At 40.8% G+C, this 20,244-nt stretch overlaps 1 protein-coding gene across 1 annotated transcript in view; it reads left to right on the forward strand.

Annotated features, from left to right (window-relative positions):
• The window catches only part of ctnnd2a (catenin (cadherin-associated protein), delta 2a), a 208,383-nt gene that overhangs the window by 160,227 nt on the left and 27,912 nt on the right, over window positions 1-20,244 (forward strand). The window contains 4 exon segments of the mRNA XM_034132641.1: window positions 4,093-4,210; window positions 6,774-6,956; window positions 11,002-11,175; window positions 14,238-14,388. Coding sequence (XP_033988532.1) covers window positions 4,093-4,210; window positions 6,774-6,956; window positions 11,002-11,175; window positions 14,238-14,388 — 626 coding nt within the window.

The raw sequence follows: 20,244 nt of genomic DNA on the forward strand, positions 1-20,244 counted from the left end.
TTGTTATTTATTACAAACTGTTTACCTCTAATAATAAACAAATTACTCTTGTAAAAAATACACAGGCATACTTTAAAATAAATTAAACACGGCACTTGGGGAGTCCTCTGCACATTTGAAGAAAATAAATCAAATTAAAATGGGCCCACTTTAAAATAAATAAAACATAGACATAGTTAACAAATGTAATTATGACTGGAGATCGTCAGCTGTCTTCCTCTTCCGTGTTTTTCCTCCAATACGTAAAGCTGCAGCTCCTTTGACAACTTCTCTCCACATATCAAACCTACCGGTAAGCCAGCATCGTTTGCTGTGAAAGCAGATAACTCTGTCCACGCTGAATTAAACCCTCTGTGTTCCTCCATAGTTCGCTCATCGAGCCGGGGGTCAGGTTATTCACCTGCAGGAAAAGGCGCTTGCGCGGGACCGTAGCAGGATGTGACGCATATTTTAGTTGACCCAATTAAAACCGTTTTTTTTTTTAAGTGTCACAGTATCACCTCAAAATACAAGATACGAAACATTTTCAAACCATGCAACAAAATATAAATAGTCCTACAAATATTTGTATTTTATTTCCTTCTTATTTTTGTCTAAGCTCAAGGGCGCCAGAGCAGAGGGCTTAAAGAGCCGCATGCGGCCCCGGAGCTGCGGGTTGCCGACCCCTGCACTAGACCAACAGGCACAGATACAGACACAGGCACATCCACAGCCTTTCTCACTATACACACACAAACACACTCATGGCAATGTTCCTCTCCGTGGGGCATTGTGTCCACAGAGACAAAAGCAGAACATGTAATTGCGGACATGACATCGTACAAGAACATCAGAATATTTTAATGTCTTAAGTATTTAAAAGATTGCACATGAATTAGCATGGACAGCATACTACCTATGCTATGTGCCACATTATGTCTTAGACCTTGGAGCATAAAAGTATTGAGAATTGCTTTGTATTTTATAAACATCATCGCCCAGTGCTGTTTAGCAAGGCCATGAATGAAATCAGTCAACAAATGTACCCTTTCCTTCAACTGGTTGCATTGATGCACAATCCACATGGATGTCATTGTTCTAGTTGTATAGCTTTAAGTCTGAAAAAGAAAACATTGTGTGTTGAATACAATTAAGGAAAGTAATAAGACATACCGTTTCAGAATCATGCTTCTACATCACATGGTCTGAGAAAATTAAAGCCACTTTTTCAGCAAAGTTTGACTAAGTGACAAACTGAGCTTGCATGAAATGGTGTCGTTAGTCTAATAAAAGATTCAATAGAAAGCTGATTTGGAAGGCCTTACAACTGCACCCTTGTATCTCTATGTAAACACAGAAAGAGAAAACAGCATGTAATGAACATTGGAGATTTATGATAAAGAAGCAGCAACTTGCAAAGTGTTGGTTCATCAGTAGAAGTGCCTTAACGTCATTTATTTGTTCCCTTTCTGTACTAAGTCGTTGTCCACTCAATATACAAAAGAAGCAGGGATCTTTCTGTCTCTAAAGTTAACATTGACATATTTTGTAGCATAGCCGGGTCCCTTTATCCATCCATTGATAAGAAATCAGATAAAAAATGTATGGAAAGCTCAGAAGTCAGCATGTTTAAGGTGAAGCGTTAAATAAATAACCCCCACTCTCTTTCTTTGGTACTTAAACATCAGTCAAGTGGAAGTGTTCTCGCCGTTTTCACTCAGGAATCTTTCTCTGTTAAGCGGGATTTGCATCGTGTGCTTGTTTCCCCATTAGCATTCAAGGCGGGTGAAAATGACTTGACCTTCTCTCAAAGTTTTAATTGAGTTGCTGTGTCTTCGTCGCTCTCGCTCGTTTCTCTCTTTCTCATCAGTACAATAAATGATTGACCTCATCTCATGGAGTGGTGGCACAGCTGGGATCTCTTTATAATGCCAATGTGATGGATGATCTTATTCATTCATACCATAACGTCGTCTCCTCGTTCACACCTCCATTGTCTGCCTCGTCTGTTTTTCTGACATTTCACCTTTTAAGAGAGCTGTTTAAACTCGTGAACAAACTTCAGTAATTGGTTTGTTAATTCCTTTGATTTCTTTCCCTCTGTTATACCAGCTGTCTGCACCTATATCCCCTCCTGAATAAGGCGGCATATGGTGTTAAAACCAAATATAATATACATCAACGCCATGGCAGTATATTCACACGTATTATACCTATATATAATCATGTTAGCAAACTTTGCTACATGTGTTACAGCATCATGGGACATTTTCAGAAAACCTCTAAGTCATTTCTTTATGTGCGTCATTTACATACGGTACCTCTTCTTTTACGTCTAAATGTTTGGCATTAATACTTTTTCTATCTCTTGTCCTATTTATTCTATTATTATTTGAATTATTTATTTAATTGATGTTTTGTCTCGCAAAATGATATTCATTGTAGCACTATGAGCTACACGACTGTATGAAAATAAAGATAAGTTCAAGTACAGTTAGCCACAAAATATTAGCCCCTGTGCAATTCAAATTAAGGAAGTTAGGCTACAAACGTATGGATCAATAGTGTAGTTTAACAAGTAGACATCATGAAAACGGGTCCTGAGTAATACATGTCTTGTATTCCGTTAAAAGCAGAAAATAAATGAATACTGAGGCAGCCAATAGTTGTCTTTTCGTGATCTCTGCAACAATTGTAGCCCTCCATTCTGGCCCCCAGAGGATGTACCGTGTAATAACCTCATCCACTTAAGTGCACCTGCCTCACCTGAGCAACGTGTTCCCATTCTACAGCCATCAATACACTAATGGTGACAATACTGTGTCATAAACATTTTAGAGGACGCCTCTCTTCCATTGTGACTTAGAACAGAATTGACAAGAATTGATGTTGCACATTGCGACTTTGCTGAGGAAATATGGTGAGTGGTTGTGAGTATATAAAGACACACAGACTGTGCCGTTATGGCTCTTATATTGATTTCCCTAAAGTCTGTCTACAGCATGATACACGCTCTATTCTCACACAGAAATATTTCTTGCCTCTGTGTTTCAGTGATGCCTATTTTTGAGCAGCGATTGAGGGAGTTTATAAAGATGTCTTTGAAAATGAACTTGAGGAACTTCTAAGACAAAAACCTGTGTGTGAAGTTTCCTGTGTTTGGAGTACAAACCTGTCGTATTATATATTTAGCACAAATACAAATTCGTTTTTAAAAATGATCTCTTCTCCCCTTTCTCTGGCTTGTCTCCTTTACACGCATGTATTCAGGTTGAAAATGTATTTCCTTTTTATACATGCATATTTGATAGTATCGACCATCGTAACTAGTTTTAGCATATGTTAATGTGTAAGTAATTCCTAATGAATTTACATTAATCATACAAATGTGTAAGCATTCTTATGCTCTGGTCAACGGATAATAAATCATGTTATTTTTTAAGTTACATACAAATCTAGCTGTGTCTATTTTTTATTTTGTTAAGGAAATTAAATCCAATATTAAATCTCTCGTGCCACACACCTCGGTTTCATATTTATTATATTGACACAGGAAAATGAGTCAATGTCTTGGACTGAGTGAGCCTCAGCTCCACGTTGAAACCCAAACAAAACCCAGCGCCACCCACCTGTACCTTCAGTTCAATTACAATTCTGCATTAAAAGTGCATTATACTGGCAAATGTCCTAATAATAAACGGTACAATATTGTGAAATGATCAAAGCAGCATTGGTGTTTGTGTCGGCTGTGAAGTTCAGGATCCAACCGTCTGACTAAAGCTGCTGTTTTTTTGGACTCTAGTCAAGTGCTTTAAATTGAAGCGAGCCTTCAGGGGCATAGATTGAGATGTATCCAGAATTTCAATGTTCCAGTTTGAATTGTTTAGTTTAGGGAGAGCTGCCAGTGTTCCCCGGTTTGCTCTCTCTTTCTCTGCCTTTGTCTTTCTACACTTCTCGTTACCAGCTTTCTGTTTGTCGTTCATCTGTCTTCCCGTCTTATCTTAACTCCTCACCAACTCTCTTAGCTTTGCCCATTTGTTTTTTCTCTTTCTGTTTGGCAAACACAATACATGCATATTCTGACCAGTGTTTCTGTGTGTGTGTGTGTTGCAGGAATGTAAGCTCCGCAGGTGAAGAGGCGAGACGAAGGATGAGGGAGTGTGACGGGCTGACAGATGCTCTGCTCTACGTCATCCAGACGTCTCTGGGCAGCAGCGAGATCGACAGCAAGGTGTGTGTGTGTGTGTGTGTTTTCCTGGACATTTGGCTTGTGTTTTTATGACGTACTTGACAGTGACTGCATAAATTCATCCATTCTCTTATCTGTCGTTCCACCTCGACCCATTCTGCACTGTAATAAAAGACTGTTATAAAGTAAATATGTATTTTCACATAAATCCTGAGGTTTTGCTGCAAGAGAGAACATTGTTCCCTTCTCTCACTTGTAGACACACATTTATCTTGCTTCACAGTAGGTGAGAACAACCCTGACTGCACTTCCTTTCATTGGCAGCAGCCCCAAGGGAGAGGAGTTTTAGTTTTCAACTCTACTTCATCAACATGTTTTATTTATGGAAAATGAAACCTCTCAAATCAAAGTGTTGCAGCACTTCTTGGCCAAATTAGCTCGGCCGCCAGTATGCAAAGTTGAGCGGGTTTATGTTGCCGTTGTGATTTTCCTTGTGAGGATGTTGGCATGGAGTGTATATGTGTGTGTTGGTGACGCAGTGTGGGGGCCAGTCAATACTATGTACACAGTGTTATGGATGGCTGACTCCTCAAGGTCTCCCCGTCTCCCAGCCTCTCTAAATGGCCATCCTTAATCACTGCTTAACCGCCAGCCCCTCTTCACCATCTGACTGCAGTCACCAGAGGAGTACTGCTGTCGCCACGGTAACAAAGGCTGATTGGCAGGTGAACCAATACGTGGTCACTGCTGAAACCGTTCTGCACATTAGCCGTGTGTTCATTTTGTACTGGCTTTAATTAACAGACAAATAGAGCCTTAGAAGTCAAAGGCATATGATTGATAACCACCAGCTCCACTTTACCAATACTTTGTGCAGATACAAAAATCTTTTTTATTTCTGACATTGGTCGAAGCAGATATTGCTGAAAAGCACCAGATGAGGATGTTAATGCAAGTTTGGCTTACAAGTTACATTATACCTGATTGTCTGCCAGTTTATGTGCCCATATTATTATATAATGAGTTTGGTCTCAGTTAGTGCTTCACATAAAATCCCTTCACCAGCACTCTCAGGATTCTCCACGTTTCACATTTTGATCATCGAGACGGTCTCGGCTCTTTCCTCTTTTCCTTTCATGTTCACAGATCCAGACATAAATGTGCAAGATCAGAGGAATATACACTACATGTAATGTGACAATTATGTTTTATGGTTGATTGTGCCATTACACACAATCTACAGATTACTACTATTATGCTTTAAGGAATTAGACAGATGTGAGAAAGACTTAAATTGGTTTCACAGTATGTACTGACACACAGCTAAGAGACAATTAACTTAACGGATACAGTCATTTGAAACGATGGTGCAAGACCTATTATACTAAGCACATCAATCTACGTACAAAACCAATATGATGCTGACATATTATAGATTATATGATGTCGATTTTTAACATTAGATATGTTTTACTACTGCAGGAAGAAGTATGCTGCAAGACCATTAATGTATGTCGTAAAGTGCCCCAGATGCATGTTATGGACACAGACATTATAAAAGCTCAGTGGGGAAGGAAGCACAAGGTCAGAAGGACAAATCCTTTCATAAACAGAAATACATTTGGTCTTTTATGAGTTTAATATTGTAGATTCTTACGCAATCAATGTGAGTGGAATTTCTATTTTCGGGCTGATGTTCAGTAACTGACCTCGACCACTGACAGAAAATAAATGCCACATATTCATTTTAAAACAGAAATCAACAGTCTTTTAGCCTCTAAACCGTGTAAGGTGAAAGAACAGAGCGTAGCGAATAAATGTGAAATACCAAATCGAAACATGAAATGTCAAAGTAAATTGTAAATAGATGATATTACTTCTCCTACACCCTTCTATAATAGCATGTGAATAGTATTTCAGACATGACTGCAGCTCGCTGGAGTGAGACATTGTTTTGTTTGGTGCGTCTCTTGAGGCTGTTCAATTATACTCCTTAGTTGTTTTTGTGTGTACCGACGGTCAGACAGAGAGAAGATTGATGATTTGTCTTTGTTAATTTCCACTCTGTTGACTCTGTGACTCCCCTTTTGTCAGTGATACTAAACATACGCAAGGCAGTACACACACTCTGAGAAAGTACACACTTAAGCATAGACACCATACACTGTAAGGATTTATTTTTTCTCATGTGCACACACACTGGTGGGTTCGCAACTAAACTTACTGTTTAATAGGGCGTGACAATATATTGGTCTTGTTATTTTTCCTCATTTACCTGGGTTTCATCTAATCTCATTTCAAAGTCAAAGCTAACAAAACACAGAAGCACATTTCCCGTAAGACAATGGCTCTTTTTCTTTTCCGTCTCTCACTTGCTCCATCTGTCTGGCTAGTGGGTGGGGGTGGAAGGCCAATAAAATAAAAGTGTGAGAGTGGGCGTTTTTTTATCAGCACGCTTTGACTTTGTGTTTTCAAGCGAGATGTTTCATTAAATAGCATCAAACACAAATCTCAAACCCTAAATGTATTTCTATTTAATTTTCATTTCCTTTTCCTCCTCCCCCTCCTGCCTGGCTTCATCTCTCCTGACTCTCTTTATCTCCAGACTGTGGAGAACTGTGTGTGCATCCTGAGGAACCTGTCGTACCGTCTGGCTGCGGAGACGTCTCACGGCCAGCAGGTGGGGTTGGAGGAGCTGGACGGCCTGCTCTGTGACGCCAACGGCCGCGACGGAGAGAGCTCTGGCTGCTGGGGCAAGAAGAAGAAGAAAAAGAAGGGATCTGATCAGGTAAGAACATAATAAAATAATGGAGATCTAAATGGATGTCATCGACACTAAGAATAAAATATATGCATCTTCAATCATTCCAATAAAGGCAAAAGGTTTTGGTGTTGGACGACTCGAAAAGCTTTGAGGTTTCTTGGCACAGATTCCAGAGGTGTGTGGTACTCTACTGGGGTAACAGTACTCTTCTCCTTTGGTGTTTTGATGAGGGTGGTGGAAAATCTATCCCAACGCTCCCATAGGCGGTGAATTGCGTTGGGATGATGTTATTGCAAAGCCTATAGAATATGATTCAAATACATTTCGTACTAAAAGTATTCAGGGAGCCCCTTGTGCATTGTATGGAAGCATCCGCATTCATTATGTGTCTCCACTTGTTTATCCTGGTTTTTACTTTCATTTGTACCCCCATCTGTATTTATACACATGGGTGCAAAAAGAAGACCACTTTCATGATGAATCAGGAACGCCGTGGAGGAAGCAGCTGTGCCTTCAACAGGGACATGTCTAAATGATGGAAACAAAGATAAAAATCACAGATCACTCACTTTTTTGCAAGCTGAGTTGAAAAGCTTTGGCTTGTATGCCAATTGTACTGTAGTTTAAAATGTGTTTGAAACTTTTTAACTCCATTTTTCTCATAAAAAGCTTCTTCAATCTCAGTTTATTTTTACCTTCCCTCTCCCTTGCTTTCAAGTCTTTTATTTTTGATATAAAGTTGGACTTCTCTCCAGGGAGCAGACCTCAGGTTTTCTCCTGCAATCAATCCCCTGCAGACTTCTTAGGCTGTGAGTGTGCATTATCCACCGTCCAGAAACCAAGACAAAAATACAGAGTGTAGTCGAGTCATTAAAGGGCCCATGTCATGGCCATTTCCACTGATCATATTTCCATTGTTGAGGTCGACTAGAATAGATTTATATTGTGCAATTTTCCAAACTCACATTGGTTTCTCATACAGCATCTCTGTAAACTACGTGTATTCACTGAATTTCACTCTTTGCCTTTAACGGCTCGTTGTAGCTCCAATAGCTCCAGCCCCCACCCTCCCTGTGAGCACAGTGTGCTCTGATTGGTCGGGACGTTGTGAATCGCGCTGAGCTCCGTGGAGGTGTTGTTTCCTTGTTAGCGATACATAGCCAAACTCATCCTGAGCACACACAAAGTCACAGCCGAAGTAAAAACAATAAGTGTGGCTTGATATTGAGTAAGAAAAAGGTTGATAAACGCTGTGAGAATGGGTCTGCAGAGAGAATGGGTCTGCAGAGAGAATTTCACCGCGATCCCAACTGTCTGTTATCAGCCTGCACAGGGAGGAGAAATCAGCTGAGCTGCCTGCTCCCTGCACACAGATGTGGGTGTGAGGAAGTCCGTGGATTGGTCAATTTGGACCAATCAGCGGGGGCTTAACGTAACGGCTCCGCGGACGTAACGTAACGGCTCCACGGATTGGTCCATTTCGTTCCGGGTACGGCTTGACATCATGCCGTACCCGGAACGAAATGGAAGAATCAAATGGACAATGACGTATCTCCAACGAGGCGTTTTGGGGAGGTATTTTCTGTGTTAGAGTTTTACTCGCTACAGGGTGTACTTTGAGGGTTTGTGACTCTGCACACCGTTTACATGCAGAAAAACCTTCATAACACAGGGGACGGGTAATAACCGGAAAAGCATGACATGGGACCTTTAACACCCAACGGACTGATATTTGAGACGCTGTGTCTTTTTCCCTCTTCCCAATAGGCTTTTTGGTATCTTATTAAAGGTCCCCTATTATACTGTTTTTCATCAATATATTATAGGTCTCAGATATATGCAAAACATGTCTCTGAAGTGTTTGGCTCCAAATACCAAACAGATCATTGCAGCATTACCCATAATCCCCTCTGTTTCAGCCCTGTTTCAAAAGTGCTGATTCTCTGTCTGTTACTTTAGATGAAAATAAGGAGCCACTCCCCACGCCCCTCTGAGAGATATTTGGTTAAAAAGAACACAATGGTGCTCTAGGAGGAGATTCAGGTGATAAGGTGGGGGGGGGGTTACCTTGGTTGGTGATTGGCTAATGATTACACGAGCAAACAAATCGTTATGACATCATTAAGTGGCCAAAATTTGATCAGCTCATTTTCAGACAGGTTTTTATATAAATGGATCAGGACAAAAAGTGAGAGAATCTTTTTTCCTGAAACTTTCAGAATCTCTTTACACAGAGGGGACACGTGTTGATGTAGAAGAGACATGAAGAAGAGGGGACACGTGTTGATGTAGAAGAGACATGAAGAAGAGGGGACACGTGTTGATGTAGAAAATACATGAACAAGTGGATTTTGCATAATAGGTCCCCTTTAAAACACATGACACACATGGACACACACCATGTACACAGACAGAGAGAGAAGAGACAGGAAGAGATTCATTATTTATAAATAACGTTTAAAAAATAACCAAACCTGAATCCCACCTGAGCTCCAGCTTTACTCAAAATAACGGCGAATACAGAGCTTAATCAGGTCAGATGATAGAACTCTTTGTCTGTGTTTGCATGTACGGTTTATAAATTCATTTTTGCATCCATTTAGGAATAGACAGTAATACAGAAAGAGCAGCATGCCAGTAAGAAAAGGGTAGGAGCCAAGAGACTAGGACAGAGAGAAAGACTTGTGGTACGATGTGTGCTCGTAAAGGATGACGCAAAGAGAGATGGATAGAGGGACTGAAAGAGAGAAAGAGACTCGGGCAGTTATACGCTAATGTAGCCTACTTAATCATTTATTAGAGATTCAGATACCAAAGCCAAGAGCAGCATGGGAGCTGCACCTAAACACTCCTAATGGATACTGGAACACACACACACACACACACACACACATTTTCACTATCTGGAATATTCTAAGAGGGAAAAAAAGTATTATTTAGAAAGACGGTATGGAATTTGCCTTTTTATCTGATTTGAGTTCTGCCCACACTAATGAAAAAATACATCAAAAAAAGTTTGCTATGCTTAATCTTTAGAGAATTGTAGATACGCAATTTAACATTATACATTCATATTTGGTGTGTAGGATGTCTTCAGGCAACAGAGAGTACTCCAATGTGAACGAGTTGTCTCTTATTATAGTGCCTCTACACACTTCAGCTTATAATATGCCTTTGATTTTATGTTCAGAGAATCTATGTATAGATGAAAACATGCACACACACGCACAGCCTCACACACTCCACAACACCTCTCCGAAGACACACACTAGCATAGTGTAACTTGAGACAGCGGAGGGGGGGAGGCAGCAGAGCGAAACAGAGAAGGTCGATAGGGAGAGGAAAAACTGAGAACTGGAGAGAGAAGGATGGAAATAGAATAAGAAATTAGGGAGTGAGCGAGGCAAGCAAGAAAGAAGTCAATGGAGAGTTGGAGAAAAGGCATCAACGGGAGAAAAAAAGGGGGACAAGATATTAATGACAAGCTGGAGAGAAAAGAGCGGAGATAAATAGAAATGAAAGAGGAGAGAGAGAAGGAGAGTTAGCTGAGAGGTGTGGGCATGTCACTCAACCATGAGGATCAAACATCAAGGGACTCCATTCTAGTGGAGCAGAGGAGGAGGAGGATGGATGTGAAGGGGAAGAGGGGAGTGGGAGCTTTAGGTTGATTTCTCAAAGCGTAATGTAGGAGTGAATCATTCTCATGTATTTTCTGTTTTCACATGCATCTCCTTCTAATGTTTGCCCTTTCCCACCTCTTTCTTCATCTCCTTTCTCTTCTAAATAGCAGGGTGACAGGGAGCGATTTACTCAGTGTCTCTTTGACTTTTGAAGAGGTCAGGGTGTACTGAGTGGAGATGTAGTAATGCATGCACTTAGACACATGAGAATACTCATCCACAACTATCTTTCTTTTGTGAATTCTGCTGTATTGGTTTGGAATCCCAGCTTCTGCTTGGTGTGGTCAGAGTTGAAACACTTTAAATGGCCATTGCTGGAAATAATGTTCCATTGATAGAGGTTAGCTTTAAAACACTAAAACCCGTTCATTCTGTGTGCTCTTTCCCAGTGGGATGGCGTGGGCCCCTTTCCGGACACAGCGGAGCCCCCCAAAGGAGTTCAGATGCTGTGGCACCCCACCATCGTCAAGCCCTACCTCACCCTGCTGTCTGAATGCTCAAACCCTGACACCCTGGAGGGAGCAGCCGGTGCTCTGCAGAACCTGGCCGCAGGCAGCTGGAAGGTAAAGGATTACTACAAAATGTCCCAACCTTTCTGTCTTATCTTTTCTTTTCTTTTTTACTTCTTTGTCACACATCGTTGGATACTAGTGGTGAAATCATAGGAAATATGATTCAACATAAGGTCCTTCGAACAGGTAATCAAACGACACTGTAATGCATGTGTGAAATACCTGAAATCATGGTGACAATAAGGCAGATTGAGTGTGTGTGCAGACACGAACATTTTCAACCCTGATCATTCGGTTCATTTGAGTTTTAATTCACATTCAGAGGCTGATTCAGTCGCAGTATACAGTATGCAGAAGAAAAACAGCTCAATGACCGAATCAAACAGAATAATGTTCTATTTGTTCACTCCACCATCCAGCTGACTTTGAAATATTTCAAGCACAATCCCATGATTTTATGTGTTCCATAGTATATCATATTGTTCAGCAGCAATGCAATTGCTGTAATAATGTAAAGGCTCAAAGCCTGAACACACAGGGGAGTAGAGCCAGGGTTCAACAGCAGCTGAGTGATGGAAACAGCTAGATGGTAATAATGAATGAGTCAGGCGGTCATATTGGAGAGTATTGGTAGCTCTAGCCTTGAGGGAGGTGTATATAGGGTAAAAAGCAGAAAGTGTCATGGCTTCATCTTGGCATGACCTTGGGAAAGTGCATCAGACATTGTTGGTTGTAAATAGGCTGTGTGGGAACGTTGATGGACGTGTTTATTGGGTCAAAAGGTTGTGGTTGTGTTGGTGTACGTGATAACTTTGACTGTGGAAGCACACTGTGGGATGTCTCTGTGGTGCTGTTAATGTGTGTGGGATATGTTTGTATTTGATTTTGTGAGTGTTTCCATTAGTAGTGGAATTGACAAAGAAGGAGGAAAATGAAAGAGGAGGCTACGGGAAGACGAGGGAGAAGGAGGAAATGATGGGGGCAGGTGGCCTTCAGTGTGTGTGTGTGTGTGTGTGTGTGTGTGTGTGTGTGTGTGTGTGTGTGTGTGTGTGTGTGTGTGTGTGTGTGTGTGTGTGTGTGTGTGTGTGTGTGTGTGTGTGTGTGTGTGTGTGTGTGTGTGTGTGTGTGTGTGTGTGTGTGTGTGTGTGTGTGTGTGTGTGTGTGTGTGTGTGTGTGTGTGTGTGTGTGTGTGTGTGCGTGCTATGTGGAGTGTACTCCTGACTTTGAGAGTTTACTTATCTGTTTACTAAGCTTTTGGCTAATAGATTAGGAGTATTTTCGTCAAAGGTCTTTTTTTTCTAAAATGCTTATATGAAGCATAGTTTGCCCATTTAAAGCTGTAAGAAAAGCATTGTTTAACCCTTAACACACCCTGAATCTGTAAGCTTTACACGTCACTACTCTAGATTGATAGATAGATGGACTTTATTCTCACCAAAGGGAAATTCAATAAAGAGACCAAAATAGACACGACAGTAAAAAGCATGATTATTAAGGTAGATTATATAGATAGATATCCAGGTCTATCCAAATTTAGCACATCCCCATTCCTCCACAGTTCACCCACAAGGCGCAGCACTTGAGCCTTTAAGGTACGAGTACTCAATTGAAATGTACCTTGATAGTAATTGAGGGAGGATAGAGTGGTCTCATAGCTCAGATCTCTTCTCTCTGGTTCACACAATTCTCCCTCTTACAGTATATCACTTACTAACCTGTGTAATGCCTCAGCCTCTCTCATAATGACCCTGAATATAACATCTCCCACTCGACCTCGCCCATTGTGCTTCATCCGTCTCTTTTCCCCTTTCTCTCGACGGCAACCACTTGATACACAATCTGCTGGTCTGTCAGGATGAAAGAAAATAGTCAGCATGATGAAAATAAAACAGTTAAAGGGGACCTATCATGCAAAATGCACTTTTGTACGTCTTTTATACATGAATATGTGTCCCCGGTGTGTCAGGGAACTCACCAAGTGTCAGAAAACACAACCCTCTCTCTTTTCCTCCATACCCAAATCTCTCAAAATGGGGCTGCAACGGATCTGATACAGACTGATACAGATTTTAAAATTCTCTGACGTCAGGAACGAGGAGCTCCGCCTATATGGACAACTCTCCACCTATCAGGGGAATGTGGGGTTGGGCCACGGCCGGCCACTGCTGCTCGAAAGCGCTGGAGACGCTGTAGTACATATGCCAGGCCTGTAAGTGGCGCTGTAGTCTGCCACAAAAGCAGCGAAGAAGACTTCCCGCGCATGGTTGCCATGGTTGCCCTTCTGTTTATTCTCCGCTGTGGCTCTTTTTCTCCCTCCCCGAGGCAAGCGTTTGCTCCTGCTGCTTTAATTCAATGCAATCCCTCCCCGTCGAGGCAAGCACTGTAATTCTCTCCGGTTAGTCCACCAGCAGATGACAAACACCCACCTCTCCGCCTCTTCCAAGGAACGAGGGGACCGTGCGGCAGAGTTTCAGTTAGATTTTTTTTCGCCGGTCAAGATGTCCGTTAAAGTTTAAATCTTCCGGACAAAATTAGAAAAGTGCCGGTGAAAGGTCTTCTTTGTTATTTATTGAGCTTTAAAACAAATGAATAATGATTCTATATAATCATATAAGAATAAAACACGGAGGACGGAGATCTCTTTTTCTCCCCCTCTTCTGACAGCCCAGCAGCTGATCTCAAAGCACGCTCCCCTCTCCTGCAGGGGGGCGTGGTCAGCTGCAGCTCATTTGCATTAAAGCTACGTCACAGAATCAGCCCTTGCAAAAACAGGGCTGGAAAAGAGCAAATAGAGCGAAATGAGGCATGGCTAAAATGCATGATCTGTTTGGTATTTTGAAAAAAAAAACTAAACAGACATGTTTTATATAGGTATGGCCCTACAATATATTGTTCAAATATAACATGATAGGTCCACTTTAAAGAATGAAAATGTCTGGATTGAAAATAACCAGATACACAATGCACAGGCATGGACACAGTGAGTTCCTAACAAGGGGAATCTAACAAGTGTCATAAGCAAGTAACGATGATGGTTTAAATATTGTTTGATGCCTTTCCCTCTCTTATCTTTTCATGCATTTAACCATCTTTCCACTGATTTCCCCCCTCAGTGGTCGGTGTACATCCGGGCTGCTGTGCGCAAGGACAAAGGCCTCCCCATCCTGGTGGAGCTGCTGAGGATAGACAACGACAAGGTGGTGTGTGCCGTGGCCACCGCTCTCAGAAACATGGCCCTGGACATCAGGAACAAGGAGCTGATTGGTGAGTAGTGGAAAAACTTCCACACAGATTATATCCAATATTTGCATCAATCACTGGCATTTTTTATCTTTTCACTATCATGAATATGGCCACCTGCACTGTTTCTCAGATATAATCTCTAATTTCATTCTCTCATAGCCTTTTTACTTCTCCTCTTTCTGTCACATTGTTCTCATTTAGAGTATGCATGTCAAGCTTGCGTTACAGTGATGTAACACAAGGGTGAACCCTGTGGCCAGTTCCACCAATTAGTCATGATTCAATACTAATGTCAGCCTGTAGTCACCTCATTGTAATAAAGCATGATGACTCACCTGACTAGGATCAACTCTCTATAATGAGCTGTAATTTTGAATGAGGCTGTACATGTGCTCATGGTGTCTACAATTAACCTGCAGCTGTCAACATTAACATAATCTTGGAAATAGGATGGCTGTGCAGTTTCTTTTTGAGCAAACTCATCTTAAAGAAGACCAAGTTGTGCTTGTTGTAGAAGCTAATAAGTAAAGACATCAGGGGGTATGTTAGGGGGATAACAGAAATATCAATATGTGTGCTTAGAGGAAAAGTGTGAACAGAATGTGAGAGACATTGAAAGCAACTGAGATCAAATCAGCGGCTTGCTTTGGGCTGTAAAAAGCAAGCTGTAGTCAAGAGTCAGCCTCATTCAGGCTAACTGACTGATAGCATCAGAGATCTCAACCTCCCACATTAGGAAACTTTTGTATTGCGTTCCTTTCTTTGTCTAAAAATGTGTGTGTGTTCACATACAGTATGTGCACATGTGACATCACCTCTCTCCGTTGCTGGTATCTCCGATTATCTCGTTTTCCTGGTGGGCTCAGTGGTTTCTATAGCAACCCTGATACCCTCGTGGAGCCTCTCTGGGTTTTTGTCTGCTGTAAGAACGACAGGGAATGCCGCCGGCAAAGCTCAACACGCCCATAATGTGAAGGTCTCTCAGGCACACAGCAGCAGATTACAGGATAATGAAGCCTTCACAAAAAGAGACTTATCAGTCTGATCTGAAGGGTCTTTGCTTATGTTTGTTTGTTTGTTTTGTTCTACAATGCACCTGCAGATGTGTCGGCAAGTCAGTTGAATATCAAATGAGGTGGAGAAATCCTTACAGGTGCATAATTTGTTTATTTCTTCCTTTAAAAGGTTGAAAAGGACCTTCACATGTCGTCCCTAGGATTGCCATTCCATTAAATGCAAACTTACAGATATCTGGGTTTATTTAAAAGTATTTATTTTAAATTAAAACTATAATACAGTATTATATTCCTAGAGCAACTTCCTCTTTCAGGTGGCTTTTTTAAAGTCTTACTGAATCACTTGCTCAAACTGAAAATATATTCTTTTTCATTTGAATTTAATCATTTTTGCCGTGGAAATCATTCAATTGTTCCCCTATTTGATTAAAATATTAGAGGTAATATGTTATTAATTATTTCGTATTTTAAAGCCATTAGCTTGCCAAGAAGAGACAAATAAAAAGGAGATTAATAGAAAGAGAGGTAGAAAATGTAATGAATTTGTGCTTCGTAGAGAAGATGGCAGGCAAAACACACAGGCTAATTGAATAATGTAATTACTTGCACATTCACAGCAAAAATAAATTCAAATTTGTTTGGCATTTTCATTTGAATACCTACTTGAGTTATTCAGCATCAGAATAACATGGTTTAAATCCTGCGTGTGATAATCTCTCCCAGTGTTATTTCCCAGAGGTCTCAGACACAGACAATCAGATAAAGATAGGCTGATGAAAGAGAAAAAACAAAAAGAGATTATGGACCATCATTCCCATGTGTAGTTTTGACTGGCATCATCAGTGCTTTGTTGGCAGATTTGATGAAAATCAGATACACCTAGGCAAAAGAGATCTTGAGAGAGATTATTGTGGATTTGACAGTCTTGCAGTTAACATTATTATTAACTGTCTTATAAAGCCAATAGGTAGTTTGGACACAGGAATTTCTTGGGTCAGTTTTCTTCAAAAACCAGAAAACTTCTTAAGCCATTTGAGTATTAAGTGTTTGAAAGACTCCTAAACTGGCCTTTATCATGTTCTTATGTCCAGCAGACAAGTCTCTATAGATAGATAGATAGATAGATAGATAGATAGATAGATAGATAGATAGATAGATAGATAGATAGATAGTACTTTATTGATCCCAAATTGGGAAATTGTTGTTGTTACAGCAGCATAAAAGGCATGTTAAAATAAAACAAAACTACAAAATATACAAGAATAGAAATAAAAATAAAATATAAAATATACATGTCGAAATAGAAAATATACATGCAGATATTATATATATATATACAAATATATATATATATTCAAAATATATGGAATATGGAGTATAAATATTGAACAGATTATAGAGTAAAATGTACAACGTGGTTTTATTCCAAGAGAAACTATGGAGCAGAGAGTTCTCTTCCAGCCAGAGGTGATTTGTTGTACAGTGTTATTGCAGTGGGCAGGAATGTTTTCCAGTATCTGTCCTTGTGACAGGGGAGCTGCAGCAGTCTGTTGGAGAAGGAGCTCCGTTGACTGTCCAGCTGCAGGTGGAGAGGATGGGTGGGGTTATCCATGATGGACAACAGCCTGTTCAGTGTCCTCCTCTCCACCACAGCTTCAAAGGGGTCCAGCTTGATGCCGATGACTGACCCAGCTTTCCTGATCAGTTTATTGATCCTGCTGGTGTCACCGGCTCTGATGCTGCCCCCCCAGCAGACCGCAGCAAAGAAGAGTGCACTAGCCACCACAGACTGATAGAAGATCTTCAGCATCTTACTGCATACGTTGAAGGATCTCAGCTTCCTCAGAAAATAGAGTCGGCTCATCCCCTTCTTGTACACAGCGTCAGTGTTGATCCTCCAGTTCAGCCCATTGTCTAAGTGCACTCCCAGGTACTTGTAGACCTCCACAACTGCCACATCCTCTCCTAGAATGCACAGGGGCAGAGGAGGAGATGTCCTCTTCCTCCTGAAATCAATGACCATCTCTCTGGTCTTGGCCACATTCAGAAGCAGATGATTTCTTCCAGTCCACTCAACAAAATCACCCACCAGCGCTCTGTACTCCTCCTCCCGTCCATCCCGTCCATCCCTTATACACATTACATCCAAACATCTTGTTTGTCATCCAGCTTTTCTTAAAGTTTCTGGATATTTAGTTTCATCAGACACTGTCAATTTGTCTCTTTGTGTTTTTGGCCAATAAAAAAACAGCATTGTTGTGATTTTATAGTAAACAAAACTATTTTTTATTTCTTTATTTAACCAGGTGAAAACATTGAGACAAAAATCTCATTTACAATGCTGACCTGGACAAGAAGGCAGCAACGTTACACATTCTTACACATAACACAGACATATAAAATACAGAGAACACAACTAAGTAAACAAAAAGATGAAAAGCAGTCACTACATTGTGCACATTTGGGACAGTAAGTAAGGTACTTATTACTGCAAGAGCAGCTGGTGGTAAGGACCTCAGACAACTTCAATTTAAAACAGGCTATAGGGACAAGTGCCGTCAGTTTGAGGCGTGATTGAAGGTCATTCCAAGACCAAGGACCATAATAAGAAAGACTTCCAGCCTCAGTCTGCACGGCAGGTACCTGGAACCGTATCCAGGCACTGGATCTGAGGTTGTAAGAGTCACAAACTGGAGCAAATCTGGCACATATATACAGTGGAAGCTTACCTAAAATGGCTTTATACATTAATAAAAACCAATGCTGCATCCTACGCATACTAAGTGAGGACCATCCAGGCTATACAGTGTGCAATGATGAGTCCTATAGGGTGCATTTGATATATATCAGCAGTGCAGCATGGTACAGTGGGTCAAGTTTGGCCAAAACAGTGGGACAGACAAATCTATAGATTGTATCACCATAGTCAAGCTGGGACAGGAGACCAACCTTTTATGGGAAGAAGTTGAAAAACAACGTTTAAGTCTGTAAAGGAAGCCAAGAGTGAATTTCAATTTCTTAGTTAGAACTTCAATGTGGTGTTTAAAGTTTAGATTTCTGTCCAACCAAAAGCCCAGATATTTGTATATATATCGACAAACTCAACAGACATCAAGGGTGTCAATGGAGAGGCAAGAGGACGCTGACTTGGGAGCAAAAAGCATTGCTTTGGTTTTCTTAACTAATGAGATACATTCAGGAGCTGCAGAGCGGGCTTTTTATTCTCAGTGGGATTGTCTTATCATGCATCCATTAATTCAATATCAATTGGTAACATGTCTCTGTTAAGCTAGATATATTTTATTATGTGTGAAATCAAGTCAAATGTATCAATATTAGTGCAATATATCCTTAGTTTACTTTCATAATCAGCTGTGATATTATATCTGTTCCTATATGTTGTTGGTTAATGAGGCAGAAAGAAACAGTTAATGACACACAAAGTCAGAGAAACACAGAAAGTCTCAGAGATGAAAAGGGAAAATGGAGAGGGGGGGGGGGGATGAGAGAGATCAGTCAGGGTCGAGCCTTTGCTCTTGGCAAGGTTTGATTTGATACATGTCGACAGAAAAGAGGTAGAGGCCAGGGGTTCCTAAGAGACAAGCTCCATTTGGCCTGTGTTCACAAGCTTTATTCACCACAGTGACTCCAACCTCAGAGTAAAACACCTTTTTATTCTGCAAAACAACAGTTCAACACCAAGTGACGAAGCAATTTCACAGAGCAGTTTGTGGGTCTTTGTCAGATCAAAGCTCCACCCTATTATAATATCATTTTGCATGGCTAATCTCGAGTAAATCACCTTTCTGAAAATGAAGCGCCAAATCCTTGTCTCTTAAAACTTGTGCGATAGTGTGTCAGAAGCTGTTAGTGCCGGTGTGTTTGGCGGCATCTTGGGGGAATGGTAGTTTGCATTAGAGTGAGTGGAGATGAGAATTATCTTTCGCACACAATAACCTCAGTGTGTCAAATCCTCTGGAAAGCACTGTTAGACTGGATAACAGGAGGGAAGAAGCAAGAGAGGCACGAGGCTAGATATGATGGAGAAGAGCAGAGAGACTGAATGGGTTTGAAGATGAGAAAGAGGAGGAATAAAGACGTCACCACATATGTATGCTTATATTCCAATTCCTCTTTAATGTGATTTAGTGGCATATTGATGTCGCTGAGAATGATTCTTCTCATCTGTCACCGTTTTTGTCTCTCTCCTGATTTCACCCCCTTCATAGTTTTTGATTTGCATAATGCACTGTACGCCTGTGTAGCAATAAACGAGTCCCATTCACTGCTACACAGTCTGTCAGCGCAATTCTTCCCCATTTACTTACAGATGGTAATTTGACACACATGAATTGGGAACAGCACTGGAATGCCAAAAACTGCAACCATTCATTACTAAAGGTCCCAATAAACACATGCTGTGGTCGCAAACAAATCCAAACAAAGGTTACTGTTTAATGAAAAGTGAAGAATGCACAAAATAGATATTATTCTTACAGTATACTGGGGATTGTACTGAATAAGAGATGTAAAGTTACTTAAACTAAATCTAACTAGCCAGCTTTTAAATATTTGCTGGCTACTAACATGAAACAAAGCTCAAAATGGTTTCCTTTGGCTTCACACCACCTTTCATGTTTGTGTGCACGGCAGAGTTTGAGTAGGTGTAGAATCTCATCGGTTCTGTTTGCATCACAGCAATTGAAAACACCTTCAGATGACTGCTCTTTTTCTGAATGCAGAGAACAAATATAAATAGTAATTGTTTGACTGTTGTAGTACTGGTGACCACTAAAATTAGGAGTATTATTTTGTGAAAATGTAAAACCCCAAAGAATGAAAATAAGTAGTCAGCCTCACC

This window comes from Trematomus bernacchii, unplaced genomic scaffold (assembly GCF_902827165.1).
Source record: "Trematomus bernacchii unplaced genomic scaffold, fTreBer1.1, whole genome shotgun sequence".
NCBI lineage: Eukaryota > Metazoa > Chordata > Actinopteri > Perciformes > Nototheniidae > Trematomus > Trematomus bernacchii.